Below are 15,978 nucleotides of genomic sequence, written 5' to 3' on the forward strand. Positions count from 1 at the left end.
TCTCTGACATGGTGTCAATTAGCTAGCGTTATTTAACACTAATGTCAGGTAACTTAGACCTGGCACGCCTCCATTTTGTTGGGCGAGTTCACAGTTGTAAAAATGGGGGCCGCTGTAAATAATGGATTAATCCTGGAAGGCTGTTGATGTAGCGCTTTTCTCCTCATGAAAGTAACACAGTGGCTAGAGCAATATCACAGCTAATTCTGACAAACTATCAGGAGAAGAAAACCAATCTGCTGCTGTGATTCCCGCTGAAGTTCACTCTTTCAGATTCAGCCAGAGATCTTCAGACAGGAATAAACAGTTTCCCCCGAAAACAACTCTTATCTTCCTCCCTTCATTAAAAGAAAAGTACTGACAGAATCAAACCATGTGAATCTAAGAACCGCTTATCTGCAAAACAAAAATTACAATCTTACCCTCACTAATGTAATCTGTGAGGAGAGAGACACAGTCTGTGTCTGGAATTCAAAAGTGTACAGATTACTGATGGTTGGGATCACATGAGAAAAGAGAAGGTCTCTGTCCTTCAAACTGTTTGACGGTTCAGACCTGAGTTAGCGCGTTAAACTTCATATCCAGCAGAGATACCTACTGTTTAAGTGAAACTATAAGCATCGGTAGGACAAAACCATGATAAGAGGATAAACCACTGTGTGTTTTTATGTATTAATGTGTGTGTTTGTAGCTCTGTAAAGCCGGTCTGAAGACTCTGCAGGATCTGGGTCCAGAGATGCGTCTGGCTCTGAACGAGGACCTGGAGGAGGAGGAGGAGGAGGCCATGATGGAGGACGAAGAGCTGGAGGAGAACGCTGCGTACAAGGTCTTGATTAACACACCCTGAATACATGAGTTGTCCTCATGTCCTCTGATTAAGCGGCGTCTGACTCTCTCCCGGTGTCTCTGCAGGGTGAAAACGGCTTCGGACCAGAGAAAGATCGACGAGGCTCCATACTGACCACGCCCACCGGTAAACAACAACACACCGACACTACATCATGTGACGTCAGCGTGTTAATATGGTCACAGTAGGTTAGTGAAGATCAACACTACATCATACGATTAGACATTAGAATCTAGTGTAATGTTGACAGTAAGGTTGGCGGACTAGTATACGTTGGGAAGAAATACTGTTTATGGAAGACCAGGAAAAGAAGAAAAAGTCCATGAAAAATGAACAATGACAAAAAAATGCTCAAAATTAGTATAATATTGACTCACTGTGAACATGTGTATTAGGCCTGCAAATATCAATTATTTTCATATTTCGTATTATTCTCTCAATCAATCAATTGCTCTCACAATATAAAAAACTGTGTAAAATGTCCATCACATTTTCCCAGAGTCCAACAGATTTTTTTGGCCATTTTTTTCTAAAAAAAAAAAAAAAAGTATTACATGATCAATCAGTTATCAAAACAATTTTCTGTCGACTGTCAATTAATGGACTAATAGAGTTATTTTGAACTTTCCGTCTATTTATTTCTTTTTCTGGCGGAAACAGGCTTTAATGCAAAACATTTCCTAACAACTATACCGTGTCACTGACATCACATGATACCTGTACAGGTAGATACAGAGCTGCTAAAGTAACACTGTTAAAGCAGGCTGCTAAAATTCATTCAGCAACTCAGCACACACTTTACAACAAACTGACTACAGATATTATAAAAGAGGACATACATTCACGATTTAAAAAAGGATTTTTTCTCAGCTGCATCACGTACAACTTCGTACAACTACGAAGCGAGTACGAAGAAACACCAGAGGGAAGACACAAGAAACTATATCAATGAGAGCAAAATGTACAGAAGCACATTTTCACCAGCTGAAGGAAAGAAAAGAAAATCCAATGCAACTTTTTTTCTTAATATGATTTGATTTATAATTAGGACCTCTTATGTCATAGTATGAAACTCTATCTAATAGTTCTGAGAAACAAAATCACAAATTAAGAAAAAAATCTTAATCTGGTGGATTTTGTTTTTCGAGTGCCTCCCCAACTTTAATGTGTAATGGTTTATTAACATGAAGGTTGTGACGCTGGCGACTGTCAGTTGACACATCAGCAAACAATCCTCAGTTAAGATATGAAAATCAACAAAAATAGAAAAGTGAAGTTGCCCCAAAAAAGACTTTTGTTCCAACCAGAGATCCATCATGTAAAACCAACAGGTGTCCTCCTCCGAGAAAATAGCCACTGCAATGAAAGTTGAATGGTTCCCTGGTTCGATAAGGTTTAAATAACATTAATGTACAAACAGTGCATCCATGGAAACACCCACAGTGACAATCCTCACAGCCACACCCCGTCTGTCTGCAGGTCCTGGTGGTGTTGTCGGTGACGGAGGTGTGTCTAACGGAGGCCTGATCCACCGGGTCGGTTCTCTCACCAAGATGCCGAACGGCAGCGAACACGACCAACATCTTCACCGCGGTGACAACATGAGGTCATCTGTCAATCTTCACCACCACCGCCACCCGTCAGTGAAGAACGGCCTGCTGGACCACGCCCCTAAGAGACCGTCATACTACAAACATGCAAGGTAGGTCGTCGTCCAACAAACAAATGTGGAAGCTTCCAGTTGGTCTCGATTGACAGGTGCCTCAGCCAATCACGCTCTCCTTGTTCTGCAGGAGGGACTCGAGAGACAGATGCTGGAGGAACGGGGACATGGAGGCATACGGAGAGCAGGGTTACTACAGCAGAGACGAAGACAACGACAGCATCACCTCCAGAGACAGGTACACAGACAGGTACACTGGTGGACGGACAGACGTGTGTGTGTGTGTGTGTGTGTGTGTGTGTTAAAACCTGCCTGTGTTTTCAGACATTACCCTGACGAGCCTCCTCTGCACAGTGACCACTACGACGGCCACGCCCCCTACACCAACAGTAGCTATGGTAACGGCTACAGCGAGGGCAGGAGGACGACCAGGAGACGCCTACTTCCTGCCACACCCACAGGTGAGAGGATATCCCACAATCCTCCCTGCTACCTGAAAACATAATGTGGTGTCACAGTTCATTAGCTTTATAGTGCGAGACATTAATAAACACTGAGATCTGGTCGCAGCTGCATCAGAGTCTGTTAGAAACCAGTTCTTACGTCTTTATACTCTGATTATTCAGGATAAACAGGGGAACTTCAAATATTATTGATTGTAAAGTTTCTTCAGTCACTCCATTTCCTCTGAATAACCTTTGATCTATTCTGAATCAAACACATCGGAGCTGAAACTCGCTGTGACATCACCGCTGACGGTTGAGGGGGTGCGTTTGTTTTGTTGTCGTCCGTCAGGTCGGAAACCGTCGTTTAACATCCAGTGTCTGAGGAGGCAGGGGAGCAGCGACGACCTGCCAATCCCTGGGACGTACCACCCGACCTCACCGCCACGGCGCGCACGCACACAGGTAACACACTCACACACACACACACACACACACACACGTACCTCCCTTCTTCAGTAGCTTATAACTCCGCTCCTCCTCTCCCTCCACCTCCCCATCACATCCCCCTCTCAGATGTTCAGCAGTTACGAGTCTCGTCACTCCTCCGGTCGCTCCTCGGCAGCCTCCTCTGCGTCCTGGGCAAACCCGTGTCCTCGCCGTGGACGCCTTCTCTACGCTCCTCTCATCCTGGTGGAGGAGGAAGGCAGCCCACCCTGGGGGGGCGGAGGAGGAGGACCCGTGGGTGAGGGGAAGAAGGGAGGAGCAGGAAGAGGTGAGGAGTCTGGACACAGCCTGAGCACGTTGTCCTGCTGTTCCCTCAAAATACACCAGACGCTGGAAATCTGCCAGAGAGGCTACATTCATGCAAAGCTTCATATTAGAGATGACTGCAGAGTGAACAGGCAGAGCCTCACTCCTGACAGACTGTGTCAATACAGGATTAATCAGAATGATTGATCAGCCAGAGGGATCAGGAAAAGGTCTCACTGATGAAGTCAGGCTGAAACCCGTCTAATACCAGACTCCAGTGCACTCAACACTTTAGCAACCTCTGGGTGTGAGGTGGACTAGATGCTAACACTGATCCATATAAATACATGAAGGTATACACTCAGTTGTCACTTTATTAGGGACACTGGTACAGTCTAACCCAGTCCAACACGGCGGCGCTGATAGAAATCCCCCTCTACCGAGCTTCGTAGTGTTTTTGTTGACGCTGTCGGACGGTTGTTCACTAAACCGTCTGTTTTAGCGTAGGACCACATTGTACTGAGAGCTGTTCCTAATATTCTGTCCCTGGAGCTAAAGCGATCTTGGGGAATGGCTCAGTTCAATTTTAATTCTCGGTGTCATGGTTTGACTCTGAATTGGTTCTTGAGTCAGTAGATAGAAAAGGGGACCACAGTGGTTTCATTGCTCTGAATTGTGACCTTAACTACAAATGGAAGAATCTCTGTCCGGCTGTATTTCGATCTTCTCGACAACCGTTCATCCAATGGACTTCAAACTTGCCGGGTGCGTCGCTGAGGAACCGGGAAAGCGCAGCGGCGACTCTGAAGGTTTTTGGACGAGCGGTTCTTGAGATTTCCTCCGTTTATTTTAAACGGCACTTTGCTGTTACCATGGTAGCGCTGTTTTCTCGTGAATTGAGAAACAACCCATTCGTGCTCCAGCTTGATGGGCAATGCACCAGTGAAATATTAATGGCAGTGAGGATCATTATAGTCCCTTTGCAGCTGAACAAAATAAGCAGACAAAATTGTGACAGCAGCTGTTATTTAAAGAAGCTCCAGTCTTCTGCCCGTGTGCGAATAATGAAGGTATTCTGTAGTATGTCACTTCCTGACATTACCACTGGATAATGGTCTCTATTCACCGGAACAACGAGAAGTTGTTCTGTGTCCTAACTAGACAGAGGAGCCGTTGTTTTCCACAGCTTTGTACAGTGGCTGGACTTTGATATCAAACAGACTGCAGAGTTATTTTCCTCGTGTGAGAAGAGCTGTGTGCTGCGTGGCCGGGTACTGGAGTTCAGCGCTTCACTTCGCTGACGTTGGTCTGGGGTGTGATGGCGTCGGAGGTTTTCACCAAATTCTTCACCTTCATCTTGCAAATTTAAAGAGTTCAATCCAAAAAGTGCAGATGGCTACCTTTGTTAAAGCTGAGCTCGCACTACATAATAAGGTACGTCCTGTCACAAGTACTCAGACGTACGCTTTTGTGTCAGCTGAACAACTGATCAGAGAAATTAAAGAGGGAACTCAGCGTAAATATTGCGAGCGTCTACAGTGACAAACGCTACAACGACGACTGCAACTTGACGTGCGATCTCGAGTTTTCTGTGGACCTGCGCTGAGCTGACGGTCACGGTAAGCTCTGTCAAACCCTCCCGCTTCATGCTTCATAGAAACAGTTCTTAAGGTCCAGCCATGGTCAGCTTTTCCTGTGATGCTCCGTCAGCGAGCTTTTAATCTAAACGCTACAGAACATGTCTTATTGTGAAGAGGTGCCGTCAGAGGCCTCTGTGACCCAGGCTCCTTGAGCAGCCTGGCAGCGGTGCAGAGACTTCTAACCAATCAGAGAAGGCCAAAGTCAGGGGCGGGAGCTCACAGCTGTCATTCAATACGTGAACGAGCTTCTGGTCTACGACTCCTCTTGCGCCGAGGGTCGGCAGGGCTAGAAGCACCTGATTCCTGCGCAACCGGAGACAGCGAACGCCGCCAGGATGTAGGTGAAGGACTGGGTGGAGCGTGACAGAGCGGGGAGCGGGTGGGCAGGCCCGGGTGGCATGCCATTGGTTTACAGTAGATGATACCTTCTGATAGCCCCGACAGTCCATCTCTGCCGTCACTCAGCCAACTCGATGCGGACTGCCCGATCCGCCAGTCACATGACGTGATGTACCTAATCCCCAGGTCTGGACTATTGCCTGCCTGAACTCCAGCGTTTGCGCTGTGTAGCGTCCGGGTACTGAACTGTGTCGTCGTTTCCCCGTCACCGCCGGCGTGAATGGCTCAGGTGTCGTAGTGGACTGTACAGCTGTACCTGATACAAGTGGACACTGTGTAAATGTGCGACTGAAACTCACCAGGTTTGTCGGTGTCTTTCATCCACCAGGTGTCAGTGTGACAGGTGCAGCACCCAGACCAGCCTGGTACGGTGGCCCTGCAGGGACATCAGGTAGAAAGGATGAACAAACACACACCGAATAACCTTTCACGTGGTTTTCTAAAAATACAATCAGAACGTTGCGGAAACGTTCCTCGCACTTGTTCTGAACGTTAGCTAAACGTGCCTCTGTTCTCTCTCAGCCCCCCCACCGTACAGAGCCTACACCACCCTCAGAGTACCCTCTCAGCTCGGAGCTCAGTTCACTGAGAAACGAGGATCGGCCGACAGTCTGGTGGAGGCGGTGAGGACACGTTGATCGATTAGTGAAACGGATCGGGGACTGTGTGTCAGACTACAGTCACTGATTCCCTCTTGTTCTTCTCTCTGCAGGTTCTGATCTCCGAGGGTCTCGGTCTTTACGCTCGGGATCCGAAGTTTGTGGCGTTTGCGAAGCGGGAGATCGCAGACGCGTGTCACATGACAGTGGATGAGATGGAATCGGCCGCCAGCGACCTGCTCGGCTCAGGGAGCCATGGCTTCCTTGGCGACGCCGCCGTCGACCCTGCTGCGCTCTACAGCGATGAGGAGCCAATTAGGTCGGGCCGTGACGAGGACGAGCTGGCCGACGAGATGACCTGTGTGACGTCATTTTGATGCTCTGCACCAATCAGGGATAAGAGACAGGGACTGAGAGGGGCTGGGCGTAAGCAATTTTTGATTGACAGGACACTTGACCAATCACGAGACAACACCGAGAAAGGGGCGGGATTTAATCAAAGCAAAGCAGACTGAATTCTGATCAGTGAGGAGGAAGAAAGGGGAAGTGACTGAAGAAGATGAAGAGGAAAGGAAATAAGGAGGCAGAAGTACAGGAGTGTTGATGGAAGAAAGGATAAAGAGGAAGGAAGAAAAACGGAAGAAGAAAGAAAGGGATTGAGAGACAAAAGATAAAAGATTAAGAAAATATGTTAGGACAGATTTCTGATTTGAGATGAAGGAGAAGAAGGAAAGGAGGGAAGGAGGGACAAAAAAGATGGGAGGAAGAAAGAAAAGGGAAAAACACGAAAGAAAAAGAACAAATGCAGGTTTGGTGTGAGGTAGAAGAAAGGATGGACAGAGAAAGACAATTGAGAAAAGAAGAAGGATAGAGAGGAAAAAATGAAAGGAGGACGAATGAGGGGAGTGAAGGAAGGAACAATAAGAAGAAAGAGAAGAGATGAAAGACGAGATAAAAAAGGAAAAAGGGTAGGATGGTCGATCAAAGAGAGGGTAAAGACGGAAAAGGGAAACTGGAGAAGAAAGGTGGCAAAAAGGAAAGAGACAAGAAAGGAAGATGAAAGAGAGGCTGAGAGATGGATAAAGATTTAAGGAAAGAGGTTCAAAGGAAGTAAGGGAGGATAAATAGAAACGGAAAATCTGAGGAATGAAAAGAGATGAAGAGGAAAGTGAAGGATGAATAAAGAGAAGATTTGAGAGACAAAAGATAAAACAATTAAGGGAAGTGGAAAAACGATGCAAGTCGTCATGGTGACGCCACTGAGCAGATGTAACTCTGGACGGGTCGACCAGGCCCCGGCCCCGGCCCCGGCCCCCGAGAGGCCGGGGGGCCCCTGTCTGAAGTGAATTATAGTTGTCATGGGAAATCGAGCACAAAGTGAAACAAAACCACCACAAAGGGACTCGAAACCACAAACAGCACCGACGTGCGTCGCAGGTGATCCGACCACAGGTGGACAGTTCTTGGTGACTCAGTTCACAGCTGGCATCAGAAGGCGTCTCCACGTGCCTCCAGTGACCACTTGTGATTGGATCTCACCTCCACGCTCTATATGCAAAAAAACACTGTACATCGTTGTTTTTAACCGGTGGCACTTCCTGTGCCTGCTCTGCTGGAAATTAAAAGAAGAGGAAGAAGAAATCCAAACAATACCGGCTGGGTCTGTTCCTTGGCGTGGTTCGGACAAACCAACCAATCACCCAGCCTGTCTGACGCACTCATTACTTATCTCTGTGGGCTTCTGAAATTTTAGGACGTTGTGAACAAAGCCAGCTTTCGCCGTTTGTACGACTTTTATCTGTTTGCGACTTGAGGTCGTACATCCGCTCACGCAGAGGACGTCAGTTGAGTGGGCGGTCCCTCAACGTGGCCCGGGACACATTCGCGCTCACACTGCCAACAGAATGTGGCCACCTCCGAATGTGGTCTCGATGCGTCCTCGGTGCGTCTCGGGTGCATTCACACCTGTACGTGGAGCCGTCCACCTGCGATCAGATCCCCTGAGACACGTGGTGATGTGGGGGGACTTCTTGTCTCTGAGCTACATGGGATCACACTGTACCCACAATGCACTTCTGTCGCTGTGCATCAGACCGTTAACAGTTTGGTTTTACAGGTTGTTCTGTAATTTTAGAAAGTTTTTGAATCCAGTTTTTGAATATTTGGTACCTCAATCTGTGGACACATGGACAGTATATAAAATTATACATATACTGGAAATTATGCACAATTTAAGATTAACTATTAGAATTTTTGAAGAGGGGAATTCAAATCCTATGAATTCAAGGGGATGGTTTTTGCTGTAAATTCAGTGGTAATATTAATATAATTATTGATTCAACTTCATAATTAGAGTTTTGTGCGAAAGCTCATTCATTCCTGCTGTAAACTTACTTCAAACAATAAACAGATACGATTCACTTGTTAGTTTGTATAGTTGATGTTTGTTCTTTCTTTGGTTTTTTTGTGGAGTTCAACTGTTCGTCACTAACAGTCCCGTTTCCGAACTTTGTCTTCTTACTTTTCTGGAGTTTTCTTTCTGATATGAGATTCAGATGAAAGTCACCAGGTAATTCTATCCGTTTATTGTTCTCAGTAAGTTAGGAGCAGGAATGAACGAACCGTGTTCAGAAACGAGGAGCTGTTTTATATCAGGACTGTTGACGTCTTTTAATGCTGGTAAACGATGTGTTGAGCTTTCTGCTCAGTGTGGAGGAATATATCTCTCATATTTTATTAACGTGTATTTTTATTCTCGTAAATGAAGGGGTCGTCTTCAAACCAGATGATGAACCGAGAAGACTTTTTTTGTCTCTTTGTTTTCTATTTGACAGCAGAAACTGAGTGTTTGTTCAGTACGTTTTCTTTTTTTAAATGTTTGATATTTTTTATTCATTTTGACAGAGAGGACTGGCTTTTTCTCGTTTATTTGTTTAATTCTCGACGGCCGAGAGTCCACTGGTGTTTTGTCTCGTCTGAAATTTTGTGTTTCCGTCAGATTTTTGTTTTTCTCTCCAACAGTTTGGACAGTTTCCCAGCAGTTAAGGGCTTTTCAATTTCACGCCTGGATTTCCTGAAAAATCCTCCTCACATGTTGAGAACTGCTATATTCAGCTGAGAAACGGCTCTGACTGAACTCTGATTTACCTCAAATAAAGACCGAGTACAAGATGGTGTTTTGACTCGTCCATGTTCTTTCAAACCTCACTTAGTTTTCTTCGTTCAGTATTTAAAACCTCTCAGAAATGTAGTTTAGTTGAAAACTGTTCATATGAGTGATGACTTTTATGTTTAATGTAACATTATCCAAAATGCTTTGTAGGAAAAACATCATTTAATTATACTGATATGTAAAGTAAAATTTATAGGATAGAAAAAAAACCCTGTCCTCTCCTGAACGAAAAATTAAAACTGGGCGACTTTGTCAAATCTGGCAGCACTGCTCAGTCACATTTACAGGTCACAGTGAACACTGCAGATTTACCATCACATACTTCCTGCTAATTTTTAAAACAATGGGTCTTTGAAAAAAGCAGCTTCTCATTTTCTGTCCGCGACCATCACTTTCACTGCTGCTGGGAGATTTTACCAGCGTTAGCCAGTGTTAGCTAATGCTGCGCAATGCTCGACTTAAAATAAAAGCGTTGAAAGGGATGAAATGCTGACAGACTGAGGCTAAACCAACAGGTCCAAGGTCAGGATATCCCGGTAAAAGACTGATACTAGTGTTACAGTACAGTATCCTCGGTGAAAATGTTGTTAAAATGTTATTGGTTTTAACATAATGTTTGTATTTCAAACAGTATGATACACTTTTACAACAGATTGTATGGATGGATGTATGTACTAATGCATCCATGTATGTATGTAGGTAGCTATGGTTACACGCAGGTATCAGCAAATGTCTGTATGAATGTGTGTGTGTGTGTGTGTGTTTAGGTGTGCCTTTAAGTATTTATGTATGTGTGTATGAGGAAACGTATTTAGGCATTAAAATAAGTATTTTTTATGTGTGTACACATGAATGTACAGTGTGTGTGTTTGTAAGTATGTGTGTACATACATATATATATAATTTATGTAGGTAGGTATTAACACGCGTATGTATATATGTATGTACTGTATGTTTGCATGTTCATCAGTGTGTATGAATGTAGGTAGCTACGTACTATGTATGTACATACTCTACCATATGCACGTAGGAATGTATATTTGTAGACGTGTATGCAAGTATTCATGCAGGTAAACCACCTGCAGTATGTGGTCATTCTGGTTGGAGGACTTGTTGCGGCTTTGAGTCCGCTGGCTGGTGTGAAATGCAGGCTGGGATACTTGTCTACCCCATGTCCTAATGATCAGCTCCTAGAGTGTCCTGATAAACAGACAGAGCGAGACCTCGTCAGGCCACATGGACTGAAAGTGTTAGTCGGGCTGTGACTGGTGACGCTTCAGCAGAACAGACAAGAACGCAGACTGACGAAGAACTTGTCAGGATTATAAAACTCCCGGCCGAGCCTCGGGAACCTCTTCCTTTTTAGCTACGTGTTGCCTAGCAACACAAACGGCATAAATTCATATGCTCATGTCGTTTAAGATAGGAGGTGAGGTCATATTACTAAATGTACGACTGCTATTTTTAGTTTGATTACATATGGCATTTGGTTGGTGTGTGGTGTAAGCAGGTTAACACCAGACAAGCTTTTCACTCCACGATTGATCGATCGATTGATCGATTGGTTCCTAGCCTCAGTGTGATCCGTTAAAGTCACGGAACGTACGAAGTGACTGGTATTACCCTGTAACTCAAAGATATGTTTGGTTAAAGCAAAAATAAAAAAGTCAACAGATGTTTCGAAGGTACGGTGGAGTCCAGACGTCTGAGACCACTTTCCGACTGGGAACTTTTGGACCCCATTGTACACGTAATGAATTTGGGATAATCTGGACAGTTTTCTGTCTCGCTGTGTTTCAGCCGACTTTATCGTCTGACTCGTTCTGGGTCCACTGTATTTGTGTCTTTTCACACTGTGTTGTGTGTCTGTCTTTGTGTGTCCCCCACCGATGACCGGATGAAGTCAGACAGTAAATACTAAACTCCCTTCAGAAAGTTATAGTTTAGTGATGAACTTTCTGCTGAACGTCCTCCATGGATACGTCAGCATTCATTATTTCACTGAGCATCGGAGCTTCTGTTTTACTCGACCGCTCTGATCTGAGTGTTTTTATTTGATCTGTTATTTTCCTGTAACTCTGAGCATCGAGCCAATTTATCTTTTACTTTTGTGCTTGTGACCAACATCACCGTCAGAGCTGGAAAGTAGCTGAGTACATTTACTCAAGTACTGTACTTAAGAACAATTTCAAGGTACTTTTACTTGGCCTGAGTATTTCCACTTTATGTTACTTTGTATTTTTTTTAATGTATTTCTCCCTCTTGTAGTTTTCTGTTTCCTCGTCTCTCGTCTCTCTCTTCCTGTCGCTTTCTGCAGGTGTTTCTGCCCCTGGTGCTGCAGAGTCTGGATCTGTGACTGCAAACCACCTACTGACCCATGATCCTGCTAAACACACACTGCTTCAATTATTATGATTATCATCTATTATTATATCTAGTTTTATTAGTATTATTATTCACCCTATTACTATAATGACTAGTTTTATTATTAGTCTCATTATTATGATACACCTCTATGTGGAACCTGCACTGTGCTATGTTCTCTTTCCTCCTGCAACCACCAGAGTTGATGGTGCCAGTCTAGTTATTTATTCTTCCTTTAAAAATGAATTGGACATTAGCAGTTTTTTTCGTCCATCTCTCTACCCCGCGACTCCTGGACTGATTCAGAATCAGTTTCTGTCTCTTTACCTGCTATATTCTTCCATACATCTTGCATCGGTTGCACCTCCTTTACTTTTCTCCATGTTTCTTTGTCTCCTCCTGTATCCTGAGTTTCTCCCTCGTTTCTGTCTCCTCTCTCCAGATCCCTTCATTCTCTCCATTAACGTACGACGCTTCTGTTCTGACAGTCCACAGGAGAGCACTTTAACTTGAATTGTGGCTTAACAACATCGAGTCAGAGGATAATACTGTAGGTACTGCTGGGTTGCGGAGGTAGGTCTGAAGTTCCTCTGCCTCCTAATGATGCAAACACATAAAAAATAAGAATAATGCAGCTTTAAAGGGCCATTTCGTCCAAATGACTGAAAGTTAAACCTGCGTTTTCCCTCTCACTACTGGTAATATCTAAGCACCCAGATCTGATTTTATTTTTTATCTTTTGACAGCTGAGATTTCTGCCTTCAGCTCGTGCTGCTCTCACAGCACCGAAAATATACATCTGAAAAACTCAACGTGTCTTCTCAACCATGGTGTCTCCTGAAAATTATTAAAATGTTAAATGTTTCAAAACTATGTCATCTTACAATAACTGTATTATTTTTAAGGTGTGAAAGATATTTGACCTTATGTATAATAAAAGCAAAGAGGTTTGATAGACTACTTTTGACCTGGGTTGTGTCTAATGCAACACGGCTCCACGTGGAGAAACCAGACTGTGAGACTTCGTAGAGATGGAGAGGGTTCAGGAGCATCAGTAGGCGACTGAACACGAGCAGCTGCAGCAGTGGCGAGGAGGTACAGGAAGAGCCACGACAGCTATAACAGCAGGAGCAGCGGTCGCCTTCGAAAACGCCGCCACGCACAGTTCGACGTATACGCAACCTGCCATTGAAAGACAGACGAGTAAACTGTGGAAACTGGAGTTTCAGTGACGGATCAGACAGTGAGCAGGACACTGCAGGAAGTCGGCCTCTACAGAGGTTGGTTTTGTTTTCCCAAAAACTGAATCAAAAGACGAGTCCTAGTCTCAAGAAGCTTTGCAGGACAGAAATTTTCCAACAGGACAATGATCCCAGGCACACTGCAACAATCACACAAGAGTTTTTAAAGAAGAAAAGTGAAAACTACGACCTGGCCAAGTCTGTCACCTCACCTGAATCCAGTCGAAAACCTCTGGAGTATTTTAAAAGCAGAAGGTAGAGACACAAAACCGCTCCAGCAAAGAGCTGCTGAAAAGAATCATCACTCCACAGATTTGTCTTTGACTGGTATCGTCCACGGATCGAATCTGTCGTCGGAAATAAAGTCTGACATACAGAATATTTTTAAAAAGTCAAAGGATGGAATCTCATTCATGAAGAGTGAACTGACTTTTGTTGCAGTCGGTTTTTAATATGGACTTTTCATTAGACGAGAATGGTAATTAGTTAACATGGTACCGATACTGACCAGGGGTTGGACCCAGTGTTGTTCTATGATGTAAATGTAGGTTCAGTGGTAGAAAACGAGATTGTGGGGAACAAGAGACGAACTGCTGGGTATTTTAGAGGAACAGAGAAATAATTGATACTTAGAGTATTTCTGTAAATACTGGTACCTACAGGTACAGGACTTGGAAGCTAAACTGAAGTTCGGCGACACGTTGTATTTATCATCATGTCTCCTACTTCACTGTGTGAACTGGAATAAAGACAAGATGAAAAATGGGTTCATCCTTTAGAAAGTCAGCTCCCAGCAGACATGTTGGTCCAGCACTGCTGCGGCTCATACCAGGCGCGCCGGTGTGGAAAACAAACGCTCCTCTGTCAAGTGCAGCTGTGGAAGGAAAAACTGACATAACGAAGTCCTGTAATAATATAACATAACGATGTAGCTGGATCAAACATGGTTGAACTTTCATCTTTAATGAGCAACGTAGTCGTTAGCATTGAACTCGTTTAATGAAACAGTCAGCTTAAGCTCTCAGGGCTGCAATATAACGTGAGGAATGAAATTACAGGCTGTGTTACAAAGCGACACTGACTTTCTTTTAGCTGCAGGTTTTTAGTCAGGTTTCAGGGCGAACAGCTTCTTTTTGTTGTTACAGGACTTTATAGATCACGATGACCCCTCGCAGGTCTGGTCTGATCTCGGCTTCCTCTGCTGTCTGACTGGAGTCTCTGCAGCAACTTCACACTCAGTTTTGACCTAAAAGAGTTTAATTACAGAAGTTCAACATCTGGATTCAGTCCTCACATCTGTGTGTGTCGGCCCGAGGCTCACTGATCAACGTGAGTCGGTGACTCTGAAGAAAATCACCTCATTTTATGTAACTGTGCTTTATTTGTATGATCTAGTTTTATTATGCGTCAGATACAACACAGCAAACTGCACATTTCCCTTCCTATTAGATTTAATTTTACGAACGATTCCTCTTTATTCAAACCTTTTCCTTCTATAAAAACTTTTGGAGCAACAATTCCCAACCAGGGGTCCTCGTACCATCATCACCACCATTATCATCACCACCATGACCACAACCATCATCATCATCATCACCATCATCACCATCATCACCACCACCATCATCACCACCACCATCATCATCACCACCATTATCATCACCACCATCATCACCACCACCATCATCATCACCACCATTATCATCATCACCACCACCATCACCACCACCATCATCACCACCACCATCATCATCACCACCATTATCATCATCACCACCACCATCATCATCACCATCATCACCATCATCACCATCATCACCGTCATCATGATCATAACCATCATCATTATCAAGATCAACGTCACCACCACCACCATCACCATTATAATCACCATTATCATCACCACCATCATCATCAACACCATCTTCATCACCATCATCTCCATCTTCATCACCACCACCATCATCATCACCATCACCACCATCACCACTATCATCACCATCTTCATCAACATCACCACCATTAATGTGGTCTGATACATTTGGTCTAATGTGGTCCGATGTGGTCTGATATGTCTGATCTGATGTGGTCCGATGTGGTCTGATACGTCTGGTCTGATGTGGTCCGATGTGGTCTGATACGTGTGGTCTGATGTGGTCCGATGTGGTCGATGTGGTCTGATACGTGTGGTCTGATGTGGTCCGGTGTGGTCTGATACGTCTGGACTAATGTGGTCTGATACGTCTGGTCCGATGTAGTCCGATGTGGTCTGATACGTCTGGTCCAATGTGGTCTGATGTGGTCCGATGTGGTCTGATACGTCTGGTCTGATGTGGTCCGATGTGGTCTGATACGTCTGGTCCGATGTGGTCTGATACGTCTGGTCTGATGTGGTCCGATGTGGTCTGTCGTCTGGTCGATGTGGTCGATCGTCTGGTCCGATGTGGTCCGATGTGGTCTGATACGTCTGGTCTGATGTGGTCCGATGTGGTCTGATACGTCTGGTCTGATGTGGTCCAATGGGGTCTGATACATCTGGTCCGATGTGGTATGATGTGGTCTGATACGTCTGGTCCGATGTGGTCTGATACGTCTGGTCTGATGTGGTCCGATGTGGTCTGATACGTCTAGTCCGATGTGGTCCAATGTGGTCTGATACGTCTGGTCTGATGTGGTCTGATACGTGTGGTCCGATGTGGTCCGATGTGGTCTGATACGTCTGGTCTGATGTGGTCCAATGGGGTCTGATATGTCTGGTCTGATGTGGTCTGATACGTCTGGTCTGATGTGGTCCAATGGGGTCTGATATGTCTGGTCTGATGTGGTCTGATACGTGTAGTCTGATGTGGTCCGATGT

General features: G+C 44.7%; 1 protein-coding gene across 4 annotated transcripts in view; it reads left to right on the forward strand.

Annotated features, from left to right (window-relative positions):
- The window catches only part of cacna1fb (calcium channel, voltage-dependent, L type, alpha 1F subunit), a 49,737-nt gene extending 40,241 nt beyond the window's left edge, over window positions 1–9,496 (forward strand). For 3 of the 4 annotated variants that reach the window (XM_040153220.1, XM_040153219.1, XM_040153221.1), the window contains 10 exons: window positions 692–826; window positions 913–973; window positions 2,327–2,549; window positions 2,641–2,748; window positions 2,835–2,971; window positions 3,306–3,418; window positions 3,530–3,728; window positions 6,074–6,136; window positions 6,268–6,368; window positions 6,458–9,496. In XM_040153220.1, the coding sequence (XP_040009154.1) occupies window positions 692–826; window positions 913–973; window positions 2,327–2,549; window positions 2,641–2,748; window positions 2,835–2,971; window positions 3,306–3,418; window positions 3,530–3,728; window positions 6,074–6,136; window positions 6,268–6,368; window positions 6,458–6,721 (1,404 nt within the window). In that variant the 3' untranslated portion in view covers window positions 6,722–9,496. Of the gene's footprint in view, window positions 1–691; window positions 827–912; window positions 974–2,326; window positions 2,550–2,640; window positions 2,749–2,834; window positions 2,972–3,305; window positions 3,419–3,529; window positions 3,729–6,073; window positions 6,137–6,267; window positions 6,369–6,457 lie in introns of those variants that run through there. The other variant, XR_005709401.1, reaches the window with a different exon arrangement.
- Window positions 9,497–15,978: the final 6,482 nt, after the last annotated feature.

This window comes from Xiphias gladius, chromosome 18 (genome assembly GCF_016859285.1).
Source record: "Xiphias gladius isolate SHS-SW01 ecotype Sanya breed wild chromosome 18, ASM1685928v1, whole genome shotgun sequence".
In the NCBI taxonomy this organism is placed as follows: domain Eukaryota; kingdom Metazoa; phylum Chordata; class Actinopteri; order Istiophoriformes; family Xiphiidae; genus Xiphias; species Xiphias gladius.